Genomic DNA, 19,333 nt, shown 5'->3' with positions numbered 1-19,333 from the left:
CATGATGCGCGCACGCACAGTCACGTGGTGAGATCCACTTCCGCCCGCTCCGCGGCGCGCGAGCGGGGCATCTCCATGGCAACGGTCCACCAACAAAAACCCCGGAGACGGACGGATATCGCGCAGCCGAGGATGAAGGAAGCCGGAGCGCCCCCCCGGGTCCGAAGGGTCTTCATCAACCACATCGACTCCTACGCGTCCGAAAGCATCGCACAAGTGAGTGAATGGAGGCCGCCGCGTGTTTCTGCGTCTTTACGCACTGGTTTCACTTCCTGGTTGTAAAGTCTCGCGTGTGTTGCAGAGCGATTCACCTCCAGAACAACAGGTGGAGTCACGTGTTCTGTTGAAGACGACCTAGAGAGTCACGTCTTTGTGTGTGGAAGTCGCTGGTTGCTTTATTTATGTATCATAGACTTTATTGCCCCGTGCATCCACACTGCTGCTCTTCATCAAGGACACATTTGTCCCGTATTTTCCTCCACGACTTTGTCCCCTCGTTGGTGGAGATCTCCCTCCATGAATCAGAGGCCGTCCGGCGTCCTCATAGTCCGCCAATGACGGCTTGTACAAGCGCTCATAAACTAGGCTTTAGGTCAATGTCAATTTTATTTATAAAGCTCCTTTAAAGGCCAGTGGCCATCCAAAGTGCTTTACAGGATAAAAACAATACAAGCAAACGTAAAACAAACAAGCAAGCAAAAAATAAAATAATTTAAAAAAAACAGTACAAGGCAAACACAAAAAAAGATCGATGCAGGGGACTTAATGCAGCCAAAGGCCAATGTGAACAAGTGGCGAGTTTTAAAAGTGGAGGCTCGTCGCAGACCGCACAGAAGACGGCAAAGCGTTCCACAGTCTGGGAGCCGCTACTGCGAAGGCTCGACCTCCTTTCGTTTTAACATTAATAAGCCTGGATAAATATTCTGGGACCAGACCATGCAGAGACTTAAAAAAACAAATAAAAGACTCTTAAAATCCATTCTGAACCTAACGGGACGCCAGTGGAGAGGAAAGCACTGGCGTTATGTGCCCACGCTTCTTTGTCCCGGTCAGGAGACGGGCTGCTGTAGACGGTTGAGTTCAGACTGGCCGATACCGACATACAGGGAGTTGCAATAGTCCAAGCGCGAAGATATAAAAGCATGTTTAGATCGGGTTGGACTTTGGCTAGAAGCCGAAGCTGGAAGAAGCTAGCCTCAACCAGGTGACGTGACGTCCGCCCCACTTGACCCAGGAGACGCAAAGAGGATCCACGCAGGAGGCCCAGCTCGTCTGCTGCCAACTCGAGATGATTGGAACCAATCGGAAAAGCCATTTCACCACCGATCAGAGCGCACGCTTGGATTTGGTTTTGTGAGGTGAAGCCTTGTGCACACCTGTTCTCTCCATTAACACTCCGTTCTCCCCCGCAGTGTCTGTCTGAGCGTGTGGGCGGACAGACGGAGGAAGAGGAGGAGGAGGAGGAGCTCGAGATAACCCCCCATGGTGCCGCGACAGCTTTTCACGTTGTAGGAACCGTCAGTGGCAGACATGCAGTGGCCCTTCCATGTGTTGTGGAGGCGTATTTAGTAAGTAACAGTTTGCCTCCCCCTTCTCCTTTTGTGTCTTTAGTGTACTGTGTGTAGCCCACTGCAACGCACATATGCATCAGTCACTTTGAAACACTGGGGCCTCCTTCCTCTCCGGGGCCCCCTTCTTCTCTGGGGCTCCTTCCTCTCTTGGGGCCCCCTTCCTCTCTAGGGGCCCCTTCCTCTCTTGTCCTCCCTGGGGCCCCCTTCCTCTCTGGGGCTCCTTCCTCTCTGGGCCCCCCTTCCTCTCTGGGGCCTCCTTCCTCTGTGGGGCCCCCTTCCTCTCTGGGGCTCCTTCCTCTCTGGGGCTCCTTCCTCTCTGGGGCTCCTTCCTCTCTGGGCGCCCCTTCCTCTCTGGTCCTCTCTGGGCTCCCCTTCCTCCCTGGGGCCCCCTTCCTCTCTGGGGCTCCTTCCTCTCTGGGCCCCCCTTCCTCTCTGGTCCTCTCTGGGGCCCCCTTCCTCTCTGGGGCCTCCTTCCTCTGTGGGGCCCCCTTCCTCTCTGGGGCTCCTTCCTCTCTGGGGCTCCTTCCTCTCTGGGCCCCCCTTCCTCTCTGGTCCTCTCTGGGCCCCCCTTCCTCTCTGGGGCCTCCTTCCTCTGTGGGGCCCCCTTCCTCTCTGGGGCTCCTTCCTCTCTGCGGCTCCTTCCTCTCTTGGGGGCTCCTTCCCCTCTTGGGGCCCCCTTCCTCTCTGGTCCTCTCTGGGCCCCCCTTCCTCTCTGGGGCCCCCTTCCTCTCTTGGGGCCCCCTTCCTCTCTGGGGCCCCCCTTCCTCTCTGGGGCCCCCCTTCCTCGTGGACACCTGCAACCATCTCAGACCAAATCAGAGTGACTGCACTTTACTGTCTTGTTCAAGCAACCCAACAGGGAGGAGCTCCTGTCAAAGCTGATTGACTGCGACGTGATCATCTACAACATTACCCAGCATGCCGAGCAGGTGGATGAGGCCCTGTGGGCCGTTTCAGGTCAGCAGTCCTCAGTTTGCGCTGGGAGCTTGGTGGATCTTCTCGTTGTCTGTTGCGTTACTATTGTTGTAGGTACTATTTGTGTTAACTTGTTGGTTTTATATTTTTAGACTAAACTGTCAGAATGAAGAGCTCGTACGCGTTGCAGCTCCTCTATTTGCCCTTTGTGCTACATGATTGTGATATCTTCTGCTCATTGTCTCGTGTGTTGTATTTGTAGCTCTCCACAAGGAGATGGGCCGTTTCTCCGGAGGGAAGATGTTCATCCTGGTCTCCACGGTGATGACCTGGGCAGCCAGCAAGCCGCTCAATTCTGTGAGTGGCCACACGCAGCACCTCTAAGGTCAACACCATAAGTCTGTGCAACATGAAAACAGCCCTGAAACAGTTTTCCTCTTCACATATTGAGATGCAGGTATTTAGGCAGTCATGCATTTATTTATTTTTACTCCTCTTGATTGAAATTGTGCTCTTAGCTTCAGTTCCATATCATGTAGCACGACCTCTCCTCTAAGCATGTGAGACAACAGACGATTTTCCTCATATATTTTTCTGATCAATAGTGAAATTGGCACTATGTACAAAGAAAAGTGGATATGATTACTCGCACTATGACCGATATTTTATTTCGTGTGGATTAAAGCTTCAGGTCAGCACGCGGCTAATGTTGGAACAAAGTGAAGCCAGCGGTTGTTGTTGTTGTTGTTGTTGTTGCTCCCAGTTCAAAGTCCTGTGTTTGTTTGCTCCTCCCGCCCAGTGAGGGTCCTATGATGCTAACCTGTGTGTTGGTATATGATGACATATGAGTGGGTTGTAACTTCAATATGTCTCTTGAATGTAATACTTCTTTACAGGAACTCCATCGAATGTATTTCGGTTGTTGTTGTTTTTTTCGACGCTCACCAACTCTGTACTTGGGTCCTTTGGGTTTGTTGCCCCGTGGCGGTTGTTGTCTGCCTTGTGTTGCAGGATTTCACTGATGAGCATTTCTTGAAAAGGAGACCACATCCCAACTTCCAACCACACATTGACCTGGAGAAGAAGGTGGTCCACATGGGGAAAACTGTGAGCCTCGTCGTTCCTTCCATTTTGTGCAGGTGATGCATGTGATTGACAGGCGTGGATCTGACCATTTATGGCTGTTGCTTTTAGAAGAGGGGATTGTTCTCCACATACGTGGTGGCGTCAGGACTTCAGTACGGGATGGGAGAGCAGGTCTTCCACTACTTCTTCAAGGTGAGATTTAAAGACTGTTGCGTGAGTGTACAAGAAGATGCCTTTGTGTGGGAAGTGAGAACTGATTTTGACTTGAAGGTTGTTCTCACATTAAGTCTAGTTTTTGGTGGTGACATTTTGGTTTTTAATTTGCATCCTGCAAGTCGGCGGTGTTATTAGAGCGGCTATGCCCACGTGTCCGTTGGGGACTAGATTCTGTTATATTTCCTCATGTTTGTTGTTGTTGTTTGCTGGATCCCGTGGCTCCATTCGTTTTTGTTCTTTTTGTTCTTTTTATCTTCATTTTGTAACGGGAGGCAGTTAAGCACAGCGACCTTTCCATTTTCTCAGTCTGTCAAATAAAACTGATAATACAACTTCTTATATAATAGAACTTTGGTTAGCAGTGTAGAATACACCATTTCTGGGAGTCACAGCATGTCCTTCAGGTGATTTCTGTTTTCCATAACTACAGAGGCTTCGCTGTGTGACTCGGATATGAGAACACAAACGGGGGCTGCTGCCTGAATAGATCTGAGCGACTGCGATCACATCATCATCGTAGTGGAAAGATTGTGTTTGTGAGGCAGGGACACGTGTTGTCTTTCTCATGTAGGGATTGTGTACTTTTCATCAGGATCTACTTTGGTGCAGTTCCCTTTCAGATTCCTTACCTTTTTTTCTTTCATTGATGACTCAAATGATGCTGTTTGTATTCAAGACCAAGACTTGATCTGACAGTAAAGTATCAGTATGAAGTTTTGGCAAATTATCACCTAATATGTATGGCTGTTGTGAGTATTGGGGGGGGGGGGGCGGTGATTTGAAATACTGGGACACCTGATGGTAAATGGTAATGGGCTGTACTTTAGCGCTTTAACACTACATTCTACAGGAGCATTGTTGGGTTAAGTGTCTTCCCCAAGGATTGCTAAGGGCACATGGCGGGTTAGCAGAGCCTGGGATCGAACCGCCAACCCTCTGATTGGAGGACGACCGTGCTCCCCACTCACCCACAGCCGCCGACAGCATTAAGCTCAGCGATCCTTCCCGACCTCAGTCTCTGAGTAAACACTCAAGGAAGCTGGCTGACTGCATCTACTGCACCTCCAGGGCAGGCGGCCATTGAACTGTTGGATCAAAGTGGTCAAGGGGAAAGAACAACAACATGCTTGTGTTTATTTCATGTGGGTATTGCTCTCACAACATGGAGGCTTGACCTAACCCCGTGTGATGGAAAATGACTGAGGGTGGGGGAAATGTACGAGAAAAGGCAGCTTTGAAATGTACGGGATTGACCCAAAACGTGTGTGGGCTGCCAATCATATGCACTTCCTGTTGATCTTACAAATGAATCCGATTCTTCCATTCCATTTTCCTTCCCATCAAATACAATGTGAAATGTGTGAATGTGCTTCATATGTGTAAATAACTGCAATAATATGTGTTATTAGACATCATGGCTGGGACATGAAACACCCGTCTTTGGAGATGGAACAAACATCGTCCCCACGATTCACGTCAGTGACCTAGCGAGGTAGAACAAATATGTGTTGTTTTTCTTCTTGAAAAATTATGAATTCAAAGATTCTATAGAATTTTGCTTCCAGCTCTGATCCTTCATCATGAAATCAAGTAAATGTTGATACAATGTGATTTTCTTTCTGTTTAAGGGTGATCCTGAATGTGATTAAACACCAGCCCAAGCCTTATTACCTTCTCGCTGTGGACTCCTCCAGCAATACCTTGGAGCAGATCGTGAGGGTGTGTGAATTTATGAGAAAACAGACTGAGTATTGTTTTAGACGATGAGTGTATCGGGTTGTTTTATGTTCTTCACAGTGGTAAACTGAAACTATGATGACATGTAAGTTCTTTCTCCAACAGGAAGTTGCCTCTATATTTGGAGCAGGAAAGGTCCAGAAAAGGCCTTTTGAGGAGGCCTATCTCACAGAGGACTTGAGTGTAAGTTGCACCAGTTTAAAATACACTTTACTGCAATGCTCAGGACATTTTAATGTATTATTATACACCACAGGTGTCAAACTCGAGGCCAGGCTGACCGCATGACTTTGCTATTGTGAGAATTACAGAAAGACATAAATTGCATTTCTATAAAAGTAGCTGCTTTTCCTAAAAATTCTCACTCTGAGTGAGCGCACGCGTTGGACCAGCGGGACCAGGTCATTCACCAACGCAGTGCCGGTTGATCACCTGCCATTGGAAGAAGAAAAATGACGTCAGGTCAGCGCGCATGCGCGATCGCTTCCGAGAGACGAGAGGCTCGTTGTGTTTTGTTTGTATCGATTCGTTTTGCGCTCCCGGTGTGCAGCGCTGTGGTTCGGTTTGGTTCCCGCTCTGCTCGTAATTACTATTATTCAGGCGAGCTGCCGGACCGGGAAAAGGGCGGGGGGGTAGACCGCCATGAGTTGGAGTGAAAAGTTGAGTGAAAAGTAGCCTGCGAACCTGAAAAGTGTGAGGACCCCTGTGTTAGATCCCCCCTCCCTCCCCCCCCAGGACCATCCGCACTTGAGATGAAAGTGGGCAGTATCTGGCCCAAACCTAAAATGAGTTTGACACCCCTGCTATACACCTGGGAAGGAAAACTGACATATTTTGAAGCCTTTAAAGAAGTGGTGCAGCATTTTTAGAGATACATTTATTGACTTTCTTCTGGGATCGAGATGCATGGTGGATCTCATATTTGCACGTTCTAGAGGCTGGGGTCAGGCTTAGCTTAGCTTAGCATGAGGACTTGATGCAAGGGTAACCATAAATCTTGTCCTGCTATTAGTTAAAAAATACAGTACCCCCACAGCGAGTAATTACACATAATTACACATCAGTTTTTATGAATCTATAGAGAACAGTAACCAAAAAAGATCATTTTTTTCTTTCTGTAATGGATCAGTTTCCTGACAAAAGGCCGCTGTCTGCAGTGACTGTGTGAAGCGTCTCGTCATGAGTCTTGATGTCACAGTTCGGGTGGGCGCTATGATCAGGCCCGGCTAGCCTCCCGCCAGCAGGACGAAAGAAATGAATTACGTTCATAGTTGAGCTGTAGACCAGTTGCTAGTTGTATTCTTTGGACGGAGCCGGGTTGCTTGTTTCAGTCTTTATGGAAACACTGGACGGACACCAGAATGAACCCAGAGACATGAGGGTACATTACTCTATTTGTCTTTGTCTCTTCCTCAAACAAATTAGTGAGTGAACAATTTCCCCAAATGTTGAATTTGAGTTATTTTACTATTGATGTAGAATATGTCTTCCCCTGACAGACGGTGGAAATCGATTCCTTGCTTGTCAACCTGCGCATGCAGAATGTCCATCTTAAAGAACTGATCCCCATCGACTGGCTGTGTGAGACGGGTCTGGTGGACAACATGGAGCTGGTGGTGGAGGAGTACCAGAAAGCCAGGGGACTTCTGGTAAAGGATCAACCATGTGAAAAGGTTTTAGCATCCAGGCGCTGCTAGGTAACCTATGTAAGTGTGTTGTCTCCAGCCCCTCCGCCTGTGTGTGCTGGGGCCTCCTGCAGTGGGGAAGAGCACAGTGTCCAGACAGATCAGTGAATACTACAAGGTCCAACACATCACACTGAAGGAAACCATCGCGGAAACCATCTCACAACTGGTTAGCCCCTCTGGTTAGCCTGGTTAGCCCCTCCGAGCACCAAAATGTTTCATTGTCTGGGAAACGTTTTAGCCATTTTTAGCCTTCTGAGCGTTGTGACAGCCGATCAGCACCGGCCAACTTGCTAAAGTATGTTTATACCAACCACCAGAAGGGATCCAACCCACAGAAGATCTAGAGATCTATTTTCTACCTTGTTTACCTATTTTCTACTGTATGTCAATATTCCAATTTCTGTTTAATGGCACCTCTTAGTCATAAAAATGTAATGCTAGCTTTCGTTAACAAAATCAACACTGGTTATTGTGTCCAAACAATTCCATCTCTAGGAAGATAATGTGAGGAATGCTGATCCAGATGCAGCGGATGAGAACTCTGCAGTAGAGGCCAAGGAGCTTCTGAACAGCCTGAAGGACAGTATGGAGCAGTATGGAGGTACACACTCTAATACCCAGATTCACCCTGCAGCCTTTGTCTGCTGTTCTCACTGAATAGAACATGTTCATGTCAGCGTTCAGACCGTTTGCGTTGAGCAGAGACACACTGACCTGAACTTGAGTAGAGACAGTTATTATTAACAATGTTAATGTTAAAATGTTTGCTTTTTTCACGTCATTAAAAGTGTCTCCCTAAGTTCTTCCCAGTGTGATGTCTGCGTGTTGCCCGGTAGGACATTTGGATGAGCAGCTGTTGGTGAAGGTGGTGAGGAACAAGCTGATGTCTCCTCCGTGCAGAAACCAGGGTTTTGTACTCGACGGCTTCCCGAAGACATATGAACAGGCCAAAGAGCTCTTCTATGGTGACGCTACACTACTGCTCACACCTAGTATAACATGGATATATAGGACAGATATACATAAACATCTGTCTGCTTTCATTTTCAGCTGAAGAAAGCCAACCAGAAGACGGAGCTACCCAGATGTCTTCATGCAGGAGGAAGATTATGCCAGGTCTGTGGGGCTATTGGACCTTTGGAATGTGAGATTGAAGCCAGCAGACCCTGTACCAAGCCCCATGTGGCATATGTCTAGATGCTTTTTGGACTGTTGACAGAAAGCGTCCAGAGTTGTAGTTTTTGGACTGGTCTCCTCGTGTGTTTCGCAGAGTTTGTGTTGTGCCTGGATGCGTCGGACATCTTCCTGGAGCACCGCGTGATGATGCTGCCTGAGAGGCTGGTACAGGAGCACAACTACGAGCAGGAGCACTTCCAGCGACGACTGGCCGGATACAGAGAGAACAACGCGGAGGATGAAACTGTCGTGAACTACTTTGAGGAGCTGGACCTCTCCCCTCTGTACCTGGGTAATCCATGATGCATCACTGCGGCAGGCTTTAGTGAAGCCGTGAATTACAGACGAGGGAAAGATTTTATGTTAATGTTGATCTGCCAGTGTTGTGTCCCAACTCACTCATTAATAGCATCCTTTTCTAACTGCTGATCGTATGATTGTAAAGGTGCTACATCAAGCCTCAGAGACCTTAGACGGGACATTCTGACATGCCCACCACTGACCCATGTCTTCAAACCCCTACAGAGATCACAAGTAGCGAGGAACCCGACCACCTGCTAATGATGCAGACGATCTTTGACACAGTGGGCCATCCCAGGAACTACGGCCCCACCAGCCTGGAGGAAGAGGAGAGGAGGAAGGCTGAAGAGAAGATGGAGAGAGAAGCCCAGGAGAAGGCTGAGGAGGAGAGGCAGGAGGCTGAGGACGCTCAGCACAGGGCGGCACAGTGGGAAGAATGGGTAGGTACTGGAAGGAGGACTGGGGTCCACCACAGACCTACACACACACACACACACACACACACACACCGGTAAAACAATATAAAATGAACTATAACCGATACAATTGTAAAGATAGGGCACTATATTGCATGGTTAAACATAGGGCTGCACCGTATACCGGTCCAAACAATATACCGGTATAATATTTCCGCATCTCACTTACCGTTCACACAGGTGTTACGCCATAACAACTGACTCTTCGGCAGGCGGCAGAATGTATTTAAACACGTCATCGCGGAGCATCGGTTGTAGCTACTTTTCTTACGTGTGTTAATTCTGCCCCTGATTGGGTAATGGGCGCTGCCATCGTTGGTTTGATTGGCCGTGAACCTGAAACAAACCAGTCAGAGGAGGGCGGGTCTCTTGGTGGAGTGTCGATTTGAAAGAATGGCGGCGGCAGCAGCTCCCGATAGCCCCCGCGTCCAGCTCTGACGCGAAAGCAGATACAAAAGTACCGAGGACAGTGGGAGGAATCACCGGGGATCGCATAGTCGCGTATTGTCCCTTTTCTGTACAAAAAGTGGCAACCCCTAAAGACCAGAGATGCACCAACACAACGTGTGCCCAAGAAAGGAGCCGTGTCTGTTTGGAGGGTTTTTGGTTTTAGAAAAAACGCTGTAAGTTAGTTCAGAAAACGATTTAAGTCTGTCGAGCCTCTGGTGGCAACACTAGCAGCCACAACTAACATGTGAACTAGCTAACAAGCTAACTCCTCTGAGAGGCGAATAGCTGTTCGGGTGGTCAGCGGTGAACAGCTGTTCGCAGCCACAACGAGCTAACGCGCTAACAAGCTAACTCGCCGGCCAGTTGCGAGCGAGTTAGCCAGCAAGCGGAAAGTCCTTAACATCTAGGGACGCCACCGTGTAACACCGCCATGTTTTCGCGGCATACTAGCACGGACAAAGTGAGCGCTGGTTCTACATAGAGCCTTTGACAGCCTGTGTTACGGCACGAGATAGAGCCTGTATTACACGGGCGGGAAAAGAGCTACGTGGGTCAGTCAGCATGGGCACAGCCATCTGGCGTCCACAGGACTCATCTACTAGGTTTGTCTCTTTTCATTCATGTTTTTAAAAGGCTCGGTGCTGCATAACAACCTTTTCCACTCTGATGCATTTTTTTTGTAGTGTAATAACTGCTTGGTCTATCTGGATGTTTATTTTTGTCAGAATGAAGGGGAACCCCTATGAGTGTTCTGATGTGTTCATGTTACTGGTAAAGAGATAAATCAATATAACACAGAACAGCAATAGACAGAAACATTGACATTTTGTCAATCGCATGAAATAAAATCAGTAACAGCCCTGTAAGTCTTATAAAACATGGAGATACCAGACTAACAAACACATCTGCGTGATCTACTGGAAACTACTCTAGCGAAGGCTTTGGTGCAGGCCTGCACTAAACCACTGTTTCATTTAGGGGTTTAAATATATGATGTTATGTGATGCATGTATGTGTGTCAGACTCAGCGTTTGCAGGAGGTGAGGCAGCAGGAGGAGGAGGTGCTGGAGGCAGAGTCCGCCCCTCTGAGGAACTACCTGATGGAGCACGTCATGCCCACGCTGACCCAGGGCCTGATAGCATGCTGCACAGCCCGCCCACAGGACCCTGTGGACTTCCTGGTACTACTCTCAGCACTGGTATGAAGTTATTGTCATCATCGGCCTTCTAGGTCTTGATACCATTTGTCTGGTTCCAGGCGGAGTTCTTGACGAGGAACAATCCCACCAACCAGTGAAAGTGGAGCTCCTCTCCTCTCGTTCAACTTGATGCAAATAGAAAATAAACAAAATAAAAGATGTTCTCCTCATTTTCCTAAGTATATAACAGCCTGAAGTCAATAACAAGCAGCATTTGTGTTCCAGGAAAACCTCATGTGTTTCAGCCGTGTCCCTCGGTCCATGCTGGGATTTTGATTAGATGTGATTTGCAAGTGGCCCATTCTGTGGCCCCTGTTGTATTTACGCACAGCTTTGTTTGGGCTCTTGTGTGCCGGCCGTTACTTGAAAGCCCCCTAAAAAAGCAGATGAAAGTGTGCATGAAGCCAAAGCTAATTAGGAAGTTAATTTGCTTAATGAACTTGGTAAACTCCGAAGTAGACACGCTCGGGTCATAATTGCTTTGATTTGGCTTCCGATATCCAGGAAGGATAAATGTTACAAATGGCTGCCAATTTGTGTCTCTCTCATGTTGCCGCGCCGACTCCAAAGTGAACATAATTGGTTGCAACAGAACACCAAATTATTTCATGGTACATACTTAATCACCACATGGGGAAATTAGTTGAATATGAATTAGTTTATTTGGGAAACGTGAGTCGAGCAGACGATTGGAATGCACCATCTGAGTTTCCTGAAAGTAAAATATGGTAATACAATATTTTCATAGTCTCTGGAGTTCTGGAACATGGAGCAGCTTTTGTATTTTCCATCTCAACGAGCAGAAGATACATGTCACAACAACAGAAGGTGCACGTAACAGCACCTCTGTGTTCAGAGCGGAGCGGCCGAGATGTCTTTACTCAAGCATAGGTCATTAACTGTGACATTAACATTTGAGTTGTGAGTGCAGCAGGGGGGCAGACTGGGTCCACTGGGAGGCTGGGCTCCTGCCCGTTTCGCGGCGAGGGTAGGTTGGGGGCGGGACCATCTCTTTACCTCTGTAACCCCATCTTTAAAAGGACCGCGGCAAGAGGAAAACAAAAACAAGAACAACAAAGAAACAACCAGACACTCAGCCGGCCAACATGGTTTGGGACAGTGATCAGTGTTGGACTGGCTGACCATTACACGATGACAATGTCATCACTGAGTAAAGTGTACTTCGTACTTCAGCCCTCTACCACAACGTTCCATTCAATAACTGAGTGGTAGATGTGGCTGACTGTAGAAAGCAGCGTTGTCCTGGAACTGGAGGATTGGTGGTTTGATCAGCAGCTTTCTCCTCACACCCAAGGGCGTAACCATGCGTTAGACAGTGGGGGGGGTCCAAATGAATACCATTCCCCATATTATTATTTCTTAAGTGCATGGCCTACTATTCTATATTTCTATATGAAAATCCGCACATTTAAAACATAGGTTTGAGGACTACATTGACCATTTAAATGAACATCTAAAGGAATAGTGTCATTTCTCTGTGACAGTGACTGAGTTGCTTACTATTTACTGACCTTAAACACACCTACCAATTACAATTGTGCTCTTCCAGTAGTGCTGTAGCAAATAGGATGCTTCCAAAGGAAAAAGAAAGACCACATACCCAAAGCATGTTTATGTAAATATTTTAATTACAACAACTAATGCTGTACTTGAACAAATTACGGACTTTCCCTTTAACAAAAAAAGGTATCTAAATAAATGACCCAAAACCTGGAGGCGTTCATCATTAAGCTTAACTAAGCGCTGACAGATTTGTTTCCTGTCCAAAGCGTCCGATTTCTCCTGATGCACATGGCGACGTTGTTCAGCCGGGTCTGCGTCATCATTGCTCTCGGCCATGTCTTCAGACGTCTCAAGGCGCTGAAACTTCGCTCTGCCTCTGCTGAGGAGGCAGGAGAAACCATCAGCAGTCTCAACAGGATCGCAACTTGCTTGAAAAGATGTCGCCCCTCTGGCACCATTTCCCGGATGATGTCTGCTCCCTCTGAGGAAGTTGTACACATGTAGTTGGCCCGGAACATTTTCAGCTGCACTTCTAAAGTCATGGCATTCAACTCTGGGTATTCATCCACAACCGCATCAATGTTCCCAGAGAGGACTACGTCCTCTAATTTTTGCAGTTTTTGAAGCCCTGGCTGCAGCGCTCATTGCATTGCACCACAACAGTGTCCAAGGTATTAAAGTACTGTATTCTTTAGCTACACTAGCTATGTTTTCTCCAGTAGTGGATATGAGCTGACACAGGCCTATGAATTCCTCTCTGGGCTGCAAGTTTTTATCAACAAAGCGCGGACAGAAGGACTCTTGCTCAACTCCTGCTGCGTCCTGTGTCCCATCAATTCGAAGGGAATACTGAACCACTGGCAATGAGTGGATTTCCTGTGTGACGATTTCACGTACAATTGTGTTACTGACAATTTGAAGGACCTCGTTTTGAATTGTGGGGCTGGTGAAGTTGTTGTGCCGCTGAAGCCAGCGTGAAAGTTCTTCATCACCCACTGCCTTGTACTTTACAACTGGTGGAAGTTGCCCTCTTTGTTGTCATGTCCCCTTAAAGCATTGCCCTGTCTTGCCCTGTCCCCCCACCCCACCCCCCCAATCTTTAAGAAACTATTCCTGGTCACCTGCTGCTGCTTTTGCAACTGAGGGGACAGTTGAGTCCTGACAGGCTGTTTTTGACGCTGCTGAATGGCAATCGCTGTCTTCATGTTGAGAGAACCTTTGAAGAGCTTTTTTCCAGTTACTGAATCGGGTTTTAATAAAAGCTCCATCAGCCTTACTGGCTAAGGAAGATTTCTGATCTCCAAAATATTTGGCACAGTAAAAACAAAGCACACCTTTAAGTGAGGGACTGTAATGAAGCCATTTGTACTGCTTAAACCAACTGTCTGGAATTTTTTTTTCGGGTGACTGAGTTTCAATAAAGCGGGTATTGGGCTGGTGTGGGCAGGTACCGAGCTCCTCCTCACGCTGATCTAAACCAACATGTAGCGTTGGAAAACCCAGTATGTTTCCACCAAGAAATCATACACAAGATGCAGGTACCTGCAATGCCTTACTCAGCTACATACTTAAAATGACTGTCTGTGTGCAATACTAAATTGCATTAAATTTCACGTTACTTTCTCACCTGATCATCTGCATGTGCAGAGCTTGTCTGGCCACTGCTTTCATCTTGCCTGTCTCTTTCCCTGTCTCGTGTGACGCCTGCATTGTGACCACATGTCATTTTATCAGAAAAACAGCGACTCGTGCTCTTATGAGGCTACTCGTTTTATTTCCTTACGCATTTAGCTCGGTATCAAGTTACTTGCTGTCTGAAAAAAAACGCTAATGCTCGGCTGCTGGCCTTCTAGGTAACCTAAAATCCTGCATTACTCAACCCTAAGCTGCCAAACTCATTTTAGGTTCGTGCCAGATACTGCCCACTTCGACCGAACGCGGGCCAAACCATTAAATGATAGGGAGGGGTGGCGGTGACCATCCGACCGGTTGGTCAATATATGTACATAGATATACAGTATTTTACATATTTTCTGCTGTATATTGGGGGGCAGATTGGTACCTTTTCAATATTGGGGGGGACACAACCCCCCCAAAGAATGCGTGGTTACGCCTATGCTCACACCTATGTGTGAAACTCCGCCCAGAGATCCGATTGGTCAGGCCATGTGCTGTGGACTGAGAGATGACAGATTTGTGAGGATTCAGGCCTCGTCAAGCCAACGCTTCGGGACAGTTGGGCTCAGCAGGAGACACTCAACGAGGGAGAAAGCTTCATTACCTCCTCGCAGGTTGGAGGGCACAAACAACTGTTGCTTCCTCAAAAACTCCCGTGAGTTTCCGAAGATCCCCGTTCAACAGAGAAGACCGCGACATCTACTTCATATCGGGGCTTTGAACAACACGTCTCCTCTCAGGCCCTATGCCGCGTCACAGCCACGCGTATTGTGATGGTTGGCTTAGCTTCCAGCCAGCACCCTTTCCTCTCACATCGCCTTTAGCTCACACACACATACTACCGCCGTCGTCTTTCCTCCACATGAATTCTCCTCACCGTCTTTCCTTGACCGTGTGATGTTTTCCACGGAGGATTTGACAATCCAGCCCCTGCCTGGTGTGATGGGTCTGGTTGGATTCCGTTCAGCTGAAGATCACCAGCAGCGCAGTGCCTCTAGGTGGCAGTCTTAAATCATCTATTCGCTCCTGGTCTCAAAAGTGGTGATTATGGCTCGATGATTTACAATAAAGGAGGTTGAGTTTTTAAGGGTATTAGTGTTTGTCATGACAACCCTCATGTTTGTTTATTCCATACATATTGTCTTTGGCACATGAAATGAGTGCTGAAATTGTCTTTGGATAACCTTTGAACCCTCCTGGAAGAGGAAGCCATTGCCACCCTACTACTTCTTCACAAAGTGTAATATAGAAAAATTTAAACTTCTAGGGGGGAAAAATTTAATCGTATAGGTTATAGGTCAAGTAAATGCGGGAAAAAGTTCTGACATATGTCTTGAGCTTTTTTTTTTAAGTAATGTGTGTGTGTGTGTGTGTGTGTGTGTGTGTAATCATCGGAGGTGAGCAAGGACTCGGCAGAGAGGCCATATGTGTTCTACTTACGTTTCCTTCAATTGGATTGTGTTCATTAGGAAGAGCGTTTTCGTACTGATTTGTGGCTGGAGTAGTTCATGTGGATAACTCTTCTCTTCTTTTTTACGAAGTAAATTTATTTAAGTTATGTTACATATATGTTGATAATTTGAATTTGCAGGGTAACTAAAACGCATCTTATTTGCTCCTGAATTTTATTGGAGTATAAAGTAGCAGAAAATGAAAATACCCAAGTAAACCTTTTTCCTCAATGTCTGTTGAAGTTACTTACTTACTCTTTGAGATCAAATGCAAAGAGGACAACATAATGTGGAATGTGTGTATATATATATATATATATATATATATATATATATATATATATATATATATATGTATTCCCTCATCATAACTAATACCAGCCATCAGCCGCAGTAAGCCATGTGTGTCTGAGAGTGTGGAAGCATCTGGACTGAATCCACTGTCACTGATGCTGGTCACTGTTTCCTAACACCCCTTAATCCATGGAGGGATGACACCCCCCCACCACACACACACACACACACACGCATGCATGCTCATACATACTGTATAGAACTGACAGACAATGTCAGCCGGGCCAACGGACAACAATATGGACACACACACACACACACACACACAAAGATACACTTTTAAGAAACAGAATGACCAACATATCCAAGTGCTGGTTTTAGTAGTCAGTGCCTCTAAAACACACACATACACACCCTCCTCACCAAGAATGCTGCCACCAGCCTGGTTCCAAGCACTCGAAAGGAAAATGTGTTTTGTTGCTTAGGAACAGTTTGCCTTGCATCTCAGCAGGGGGTCTCCTTTTGAATATCATTATGTCCCCGATTGGGGAGGACGACACATTTTTCTTTTCTGCCAATATTTATCTTGGGCTCCACTGTGTCTCCGGAGGCCCACGGAAACGTTTCCAGTGATTAAAGGCAGTGGAAAGGAGATTTTGCCCCCACACGCCTCACCTCTTTTAATGTAAATGTATGAAACGGTTTGCACGGCGCCGTGGCAGGTGTCAAGGTGAGGCGGCACTTTGCTTTGTTTAGGGTGGATGGCTGAGGATGGGAAAAGGATGGTTATTATGATCAAATAAATGTACGCTGTGTATAAGAGTCTTCACGTAAAAAGACAGCGCTGGGCCGATTAAAAAAATCATATATACAAACCCATTCTACCATTATATTGGGAAAAGACATTGATAGATTATTGGAAAAATTACCCCTTATTTACATTATGAGGTCCTAAAAGTTACAAATTAATATAAGAAAATACTGCGAGCACAATAAAAACTTGATCAGACCTTATTAAAAGCTTTTTTTAAAAGGGTAATGGTAACCTGGCCAGGTGCATTAAACTGAAAAGACCTAATTCTGTTTTGAAAATCGGAGTTCTCACGCTGGGCGCATCGAGCCTCATTTCCACCAAAAACTCACAGCCTCGTGTTGACTAAAAGTGATTCAAGAATCGTGGTTTTGGTCTAGACAGAGAATAGTGAAACATGTTCACCACCAGTCTGTCAAGGTGAAGGTAATGACTGTAAATGTCTTTTGTGTGTGTGTGTGTGTGTGTGTGTGTGTGTTTTTTAGTAAAACTATTGTCCACAATCACAATCTTACAGGATACAGCGACGGTACCGTTAAAAAATACACACCTTTGTGAGGGGGGGGAGTGGAACATGGCCAACGGCAGACCTCGTCAGTCAGACTACCTGTCCCTTGGCTCTTACTCACTCTCCTCCTCATCGCATCACTCAGCCAGCTCAGCCGAAACCCTTACATCCTCACCTCACCTTCTTCCCCTGTAAATATCAGTTTATCTGTGCGAAAAGCATCTATGCATCTGGACCCTGAAGTCACATTGGAGGCGCTGGCATTTCCTCACAGCTCCAGCGGCAGTTCCACAGCCTTTGTGAACGAGCCAAGTTCGGATTCACTGGGAGAATACATGGAGTCTCCACTCCTGTCGTCTGTTGGCACAGACACAAGAGCCCCGCAGAAGCCATCTCCTCCTCCTCCTCACTCCCTATTTGCTCACTAATGAATGGGAATGTGTCATTCCTACAAGCAGGCAAACTTGAGAGAGTCTGTTTCCTCCTCTCAAACAGTGAGTACCAGCAGCTTCTTGGCTTTCATCAAGTCTTCAGCCCACTCGTGCATTCCTGTCTATTCAGCATGATGTTGGTACATATGAGAGTTATACATTCTTATGTTTATGGTGCCCAGAGGATTACAAATCATTTTGAGAATTTTGACCTGCACTGTCATGGTAGCTGGAACAAAACCGACAAAAAAAAACAAAAGCAGAATCTTTAAAGCAAACAAAAGGTAGAAGGTCAGAACAAGACATGCAAACAGAGAGAAGGGAAACACAACCGGGCCTGTGAGGAGGTCAAGGGAATCAGAACGCAGACAGGGAATGGAACTGGACACTTGTGTTTCACAATGTAGGTCAATAGCAACCCGCCTTGATATGCCAATGACATGTGACCCGATGCCACTGACACACACAACGTTGCTACTGCGTCACTTCGAAGCCCAGTGGGCCGCCTGGTCCCAAAGAGGGAAATAGGGAGCAGTTGGGCTAGTGGGAGCAAAATGGCCACTATTTGATTTGAAGTATTACACAGAAAATATGCAGAGAGACATTAAATATACTGACATTCGTGCTCCCCAGAAGATGTCCCTGTTTACAAGGTATGATTATGTTACTGGGACAGCGTTTAGGATGGATCCATGGAGGGGACCGAACAACTAGGCCTCTTTGTGGTTTGAAAGCAAACACATCAATCACGGGAGTTTATGATTGCAGTGATATCTGTTAAATAGTATTATATTTGTTCTGGGTGAAAACCACTGAGACCATCTCTGTATGTTTAGGTGTAAACGTCTCATTCTGATGTAACCAAAACATTTCAAAACAATTATTTCTTTCTTTCTTGCTGCTATACAGCGTTCTTAAGGAAGCCGGTAGCCATGACATGAGCTGTTCATGCTGCCGAGGGGAGTAGCCTTCCTCCACCAGCACCTCCAACAACAAACCCTGAGCAGGGTGCACGGGCAAAGCAGGACCACAGCAGCGTCCACCGCTCGTCATCGAGTGTGAAGTCCGAGGGAAACACCTCTGGTTGAAACTTTCGTCCTTTGCTTGATGCATCACACTAATTCTGACCGAATCAAGAAGTATGACATTCAGCGCGGGTTAAAAGACTTTAGGCGGATCTTACTGGTGTCCAACGACAAAAGTGTGTGTGTGTGTGTGTGTGTGTGTGTGTGTGTGTGCAGTTGGAGGGGGACCAGAGGAGAAGCAGAAAGCACCCGGAGGACACTGCGAGGGGTGGATTGGCCCCCGCCGGGCCCAGGCCTCAGGACGGATAGATGGAGGGATTGTGTTGACAAGGGGGAAAGACGAAGAGGAGGAGGAGGAGGAGAGGCAGCCACACGTTCAGCAGGGAGGCTGAGAGCATCAGCCAGAAACTCATCAAAACGGTGGAAACACCTCCAACAACCCAACAACAGCAGGGCCTGTGTGTGAATTTGTGTGTGTGTGTGTGTGTGTGTGTGTGGACGCTCATGTTCTTAGGCAGCCAACAGTGTGTGTGTGTGTGTGTTCGGGGATGTTTTGGGGTGATGGATGGGAGGGTTGAGGGAGGCTTGGTTCCACCATTGTTCATTAGTAAACTACACAGTTGTCCTTCCTAATTGCTCAGCCTTCATGTCAGACTGCGATGAATGATTACCACCAGCGCTGACCTACTCCTTCCATCATCCAAGCCTCACCTCATCATCTCCCACAGGGACGACTGTGTGCATACTTCAACAGTCTACTCTGTGTCTGAGAAGAAGTGGAAACACATTTTCCTTCAC

General features: G+C 47.0%; 1 protein-coding gene across 1 annotated transcript; it reads left to right on the top strand.

Annotated features, from left to right (window-relative positions):
* Positions 1 to 21: 21 nt before the first annotated feature.
* Positions 22 to 10,984, top strand: ak7b (adenylate kinase 7b). The gene is made up of 18 exons (XM_040199700.2): positions 22 to 216; positions 1,413 to 1,568; positions 2,420 to 2,528; positions 2,749 to 2,843; positions 3,498 to 3,593; positions 3,681 to 3,764; positions 5,198 to 5,280; positions 5,417 to 5,507; positions 5,631 to 5,708; positions 7,025 to 7,174; positions 7,251 to 7,379; positions 7,709 to 7,814; positions 8,050 to 8,178; positions 8,264 to 8,329; positions 8,484 to 8,681; positions 8,915 to 9,129; positions 10,638 to 10,796; positions 10,874 to 10,984. Exons 1-18 carry the CDS (start codon positions 76 to 78, stop codon positions 10,910 to 10,912), a joined length of 2,124 nt encoding a protein of 707 aa, XP_040055634.2. The 5' UTR covers positions 22 to 75; the 3' UTR covers positions 10,913 to 10,984.
* The last annotated feature ends 8,349 nt before the right edge of the window (positions 10,985 to 19,333 follow it).

Source organism: Gasterosteus aculeatus, chromosome 15 (genome assembly GCF_964276395.1).
Source record: "Gasterosteus aculeatus chromosome 15, fGasAcu3.hap1.1, whole genome shotgun sequence".
NCBI lineage: Eukaryota > Metazoa > Chordata > Actinopteri > Perciformes > Gasterosteidae > Gasterosteus > Gasterosteus aculeatus.
Note: the sequence above shows the minus strand (reverse complement) of the source record. Positions and strands in the feature narration are given on the sequence as shown.

What these genes read in the sequence shown, in the direction of transcription:
- ak7b (XM_040199700.2), top strand. Translation starts at nt 76, where the DNA reads ATGGCAACGGTCCACCAACAAAAACCCCGGAGACGGACGGATATCGCG. An exon ending in TGGTCCACATGGGGAAAACT is followed by an intron (nt 3,594 to 3,680) that starts GTGAGCCTCGTC and finishes TGTTGCTTTTAG; the next exon opens with AAGAGGGGATTGTTCTCCAC. An exon ending in CCTCTCCCCTCTGTACCTGG is followed by an intron (nt 8,682 to 8,914) that starts GTAATCCATGAT and finishes AAACCCCTACAG; the next exon opens with AGATCACAAGTAGCGAGGAA.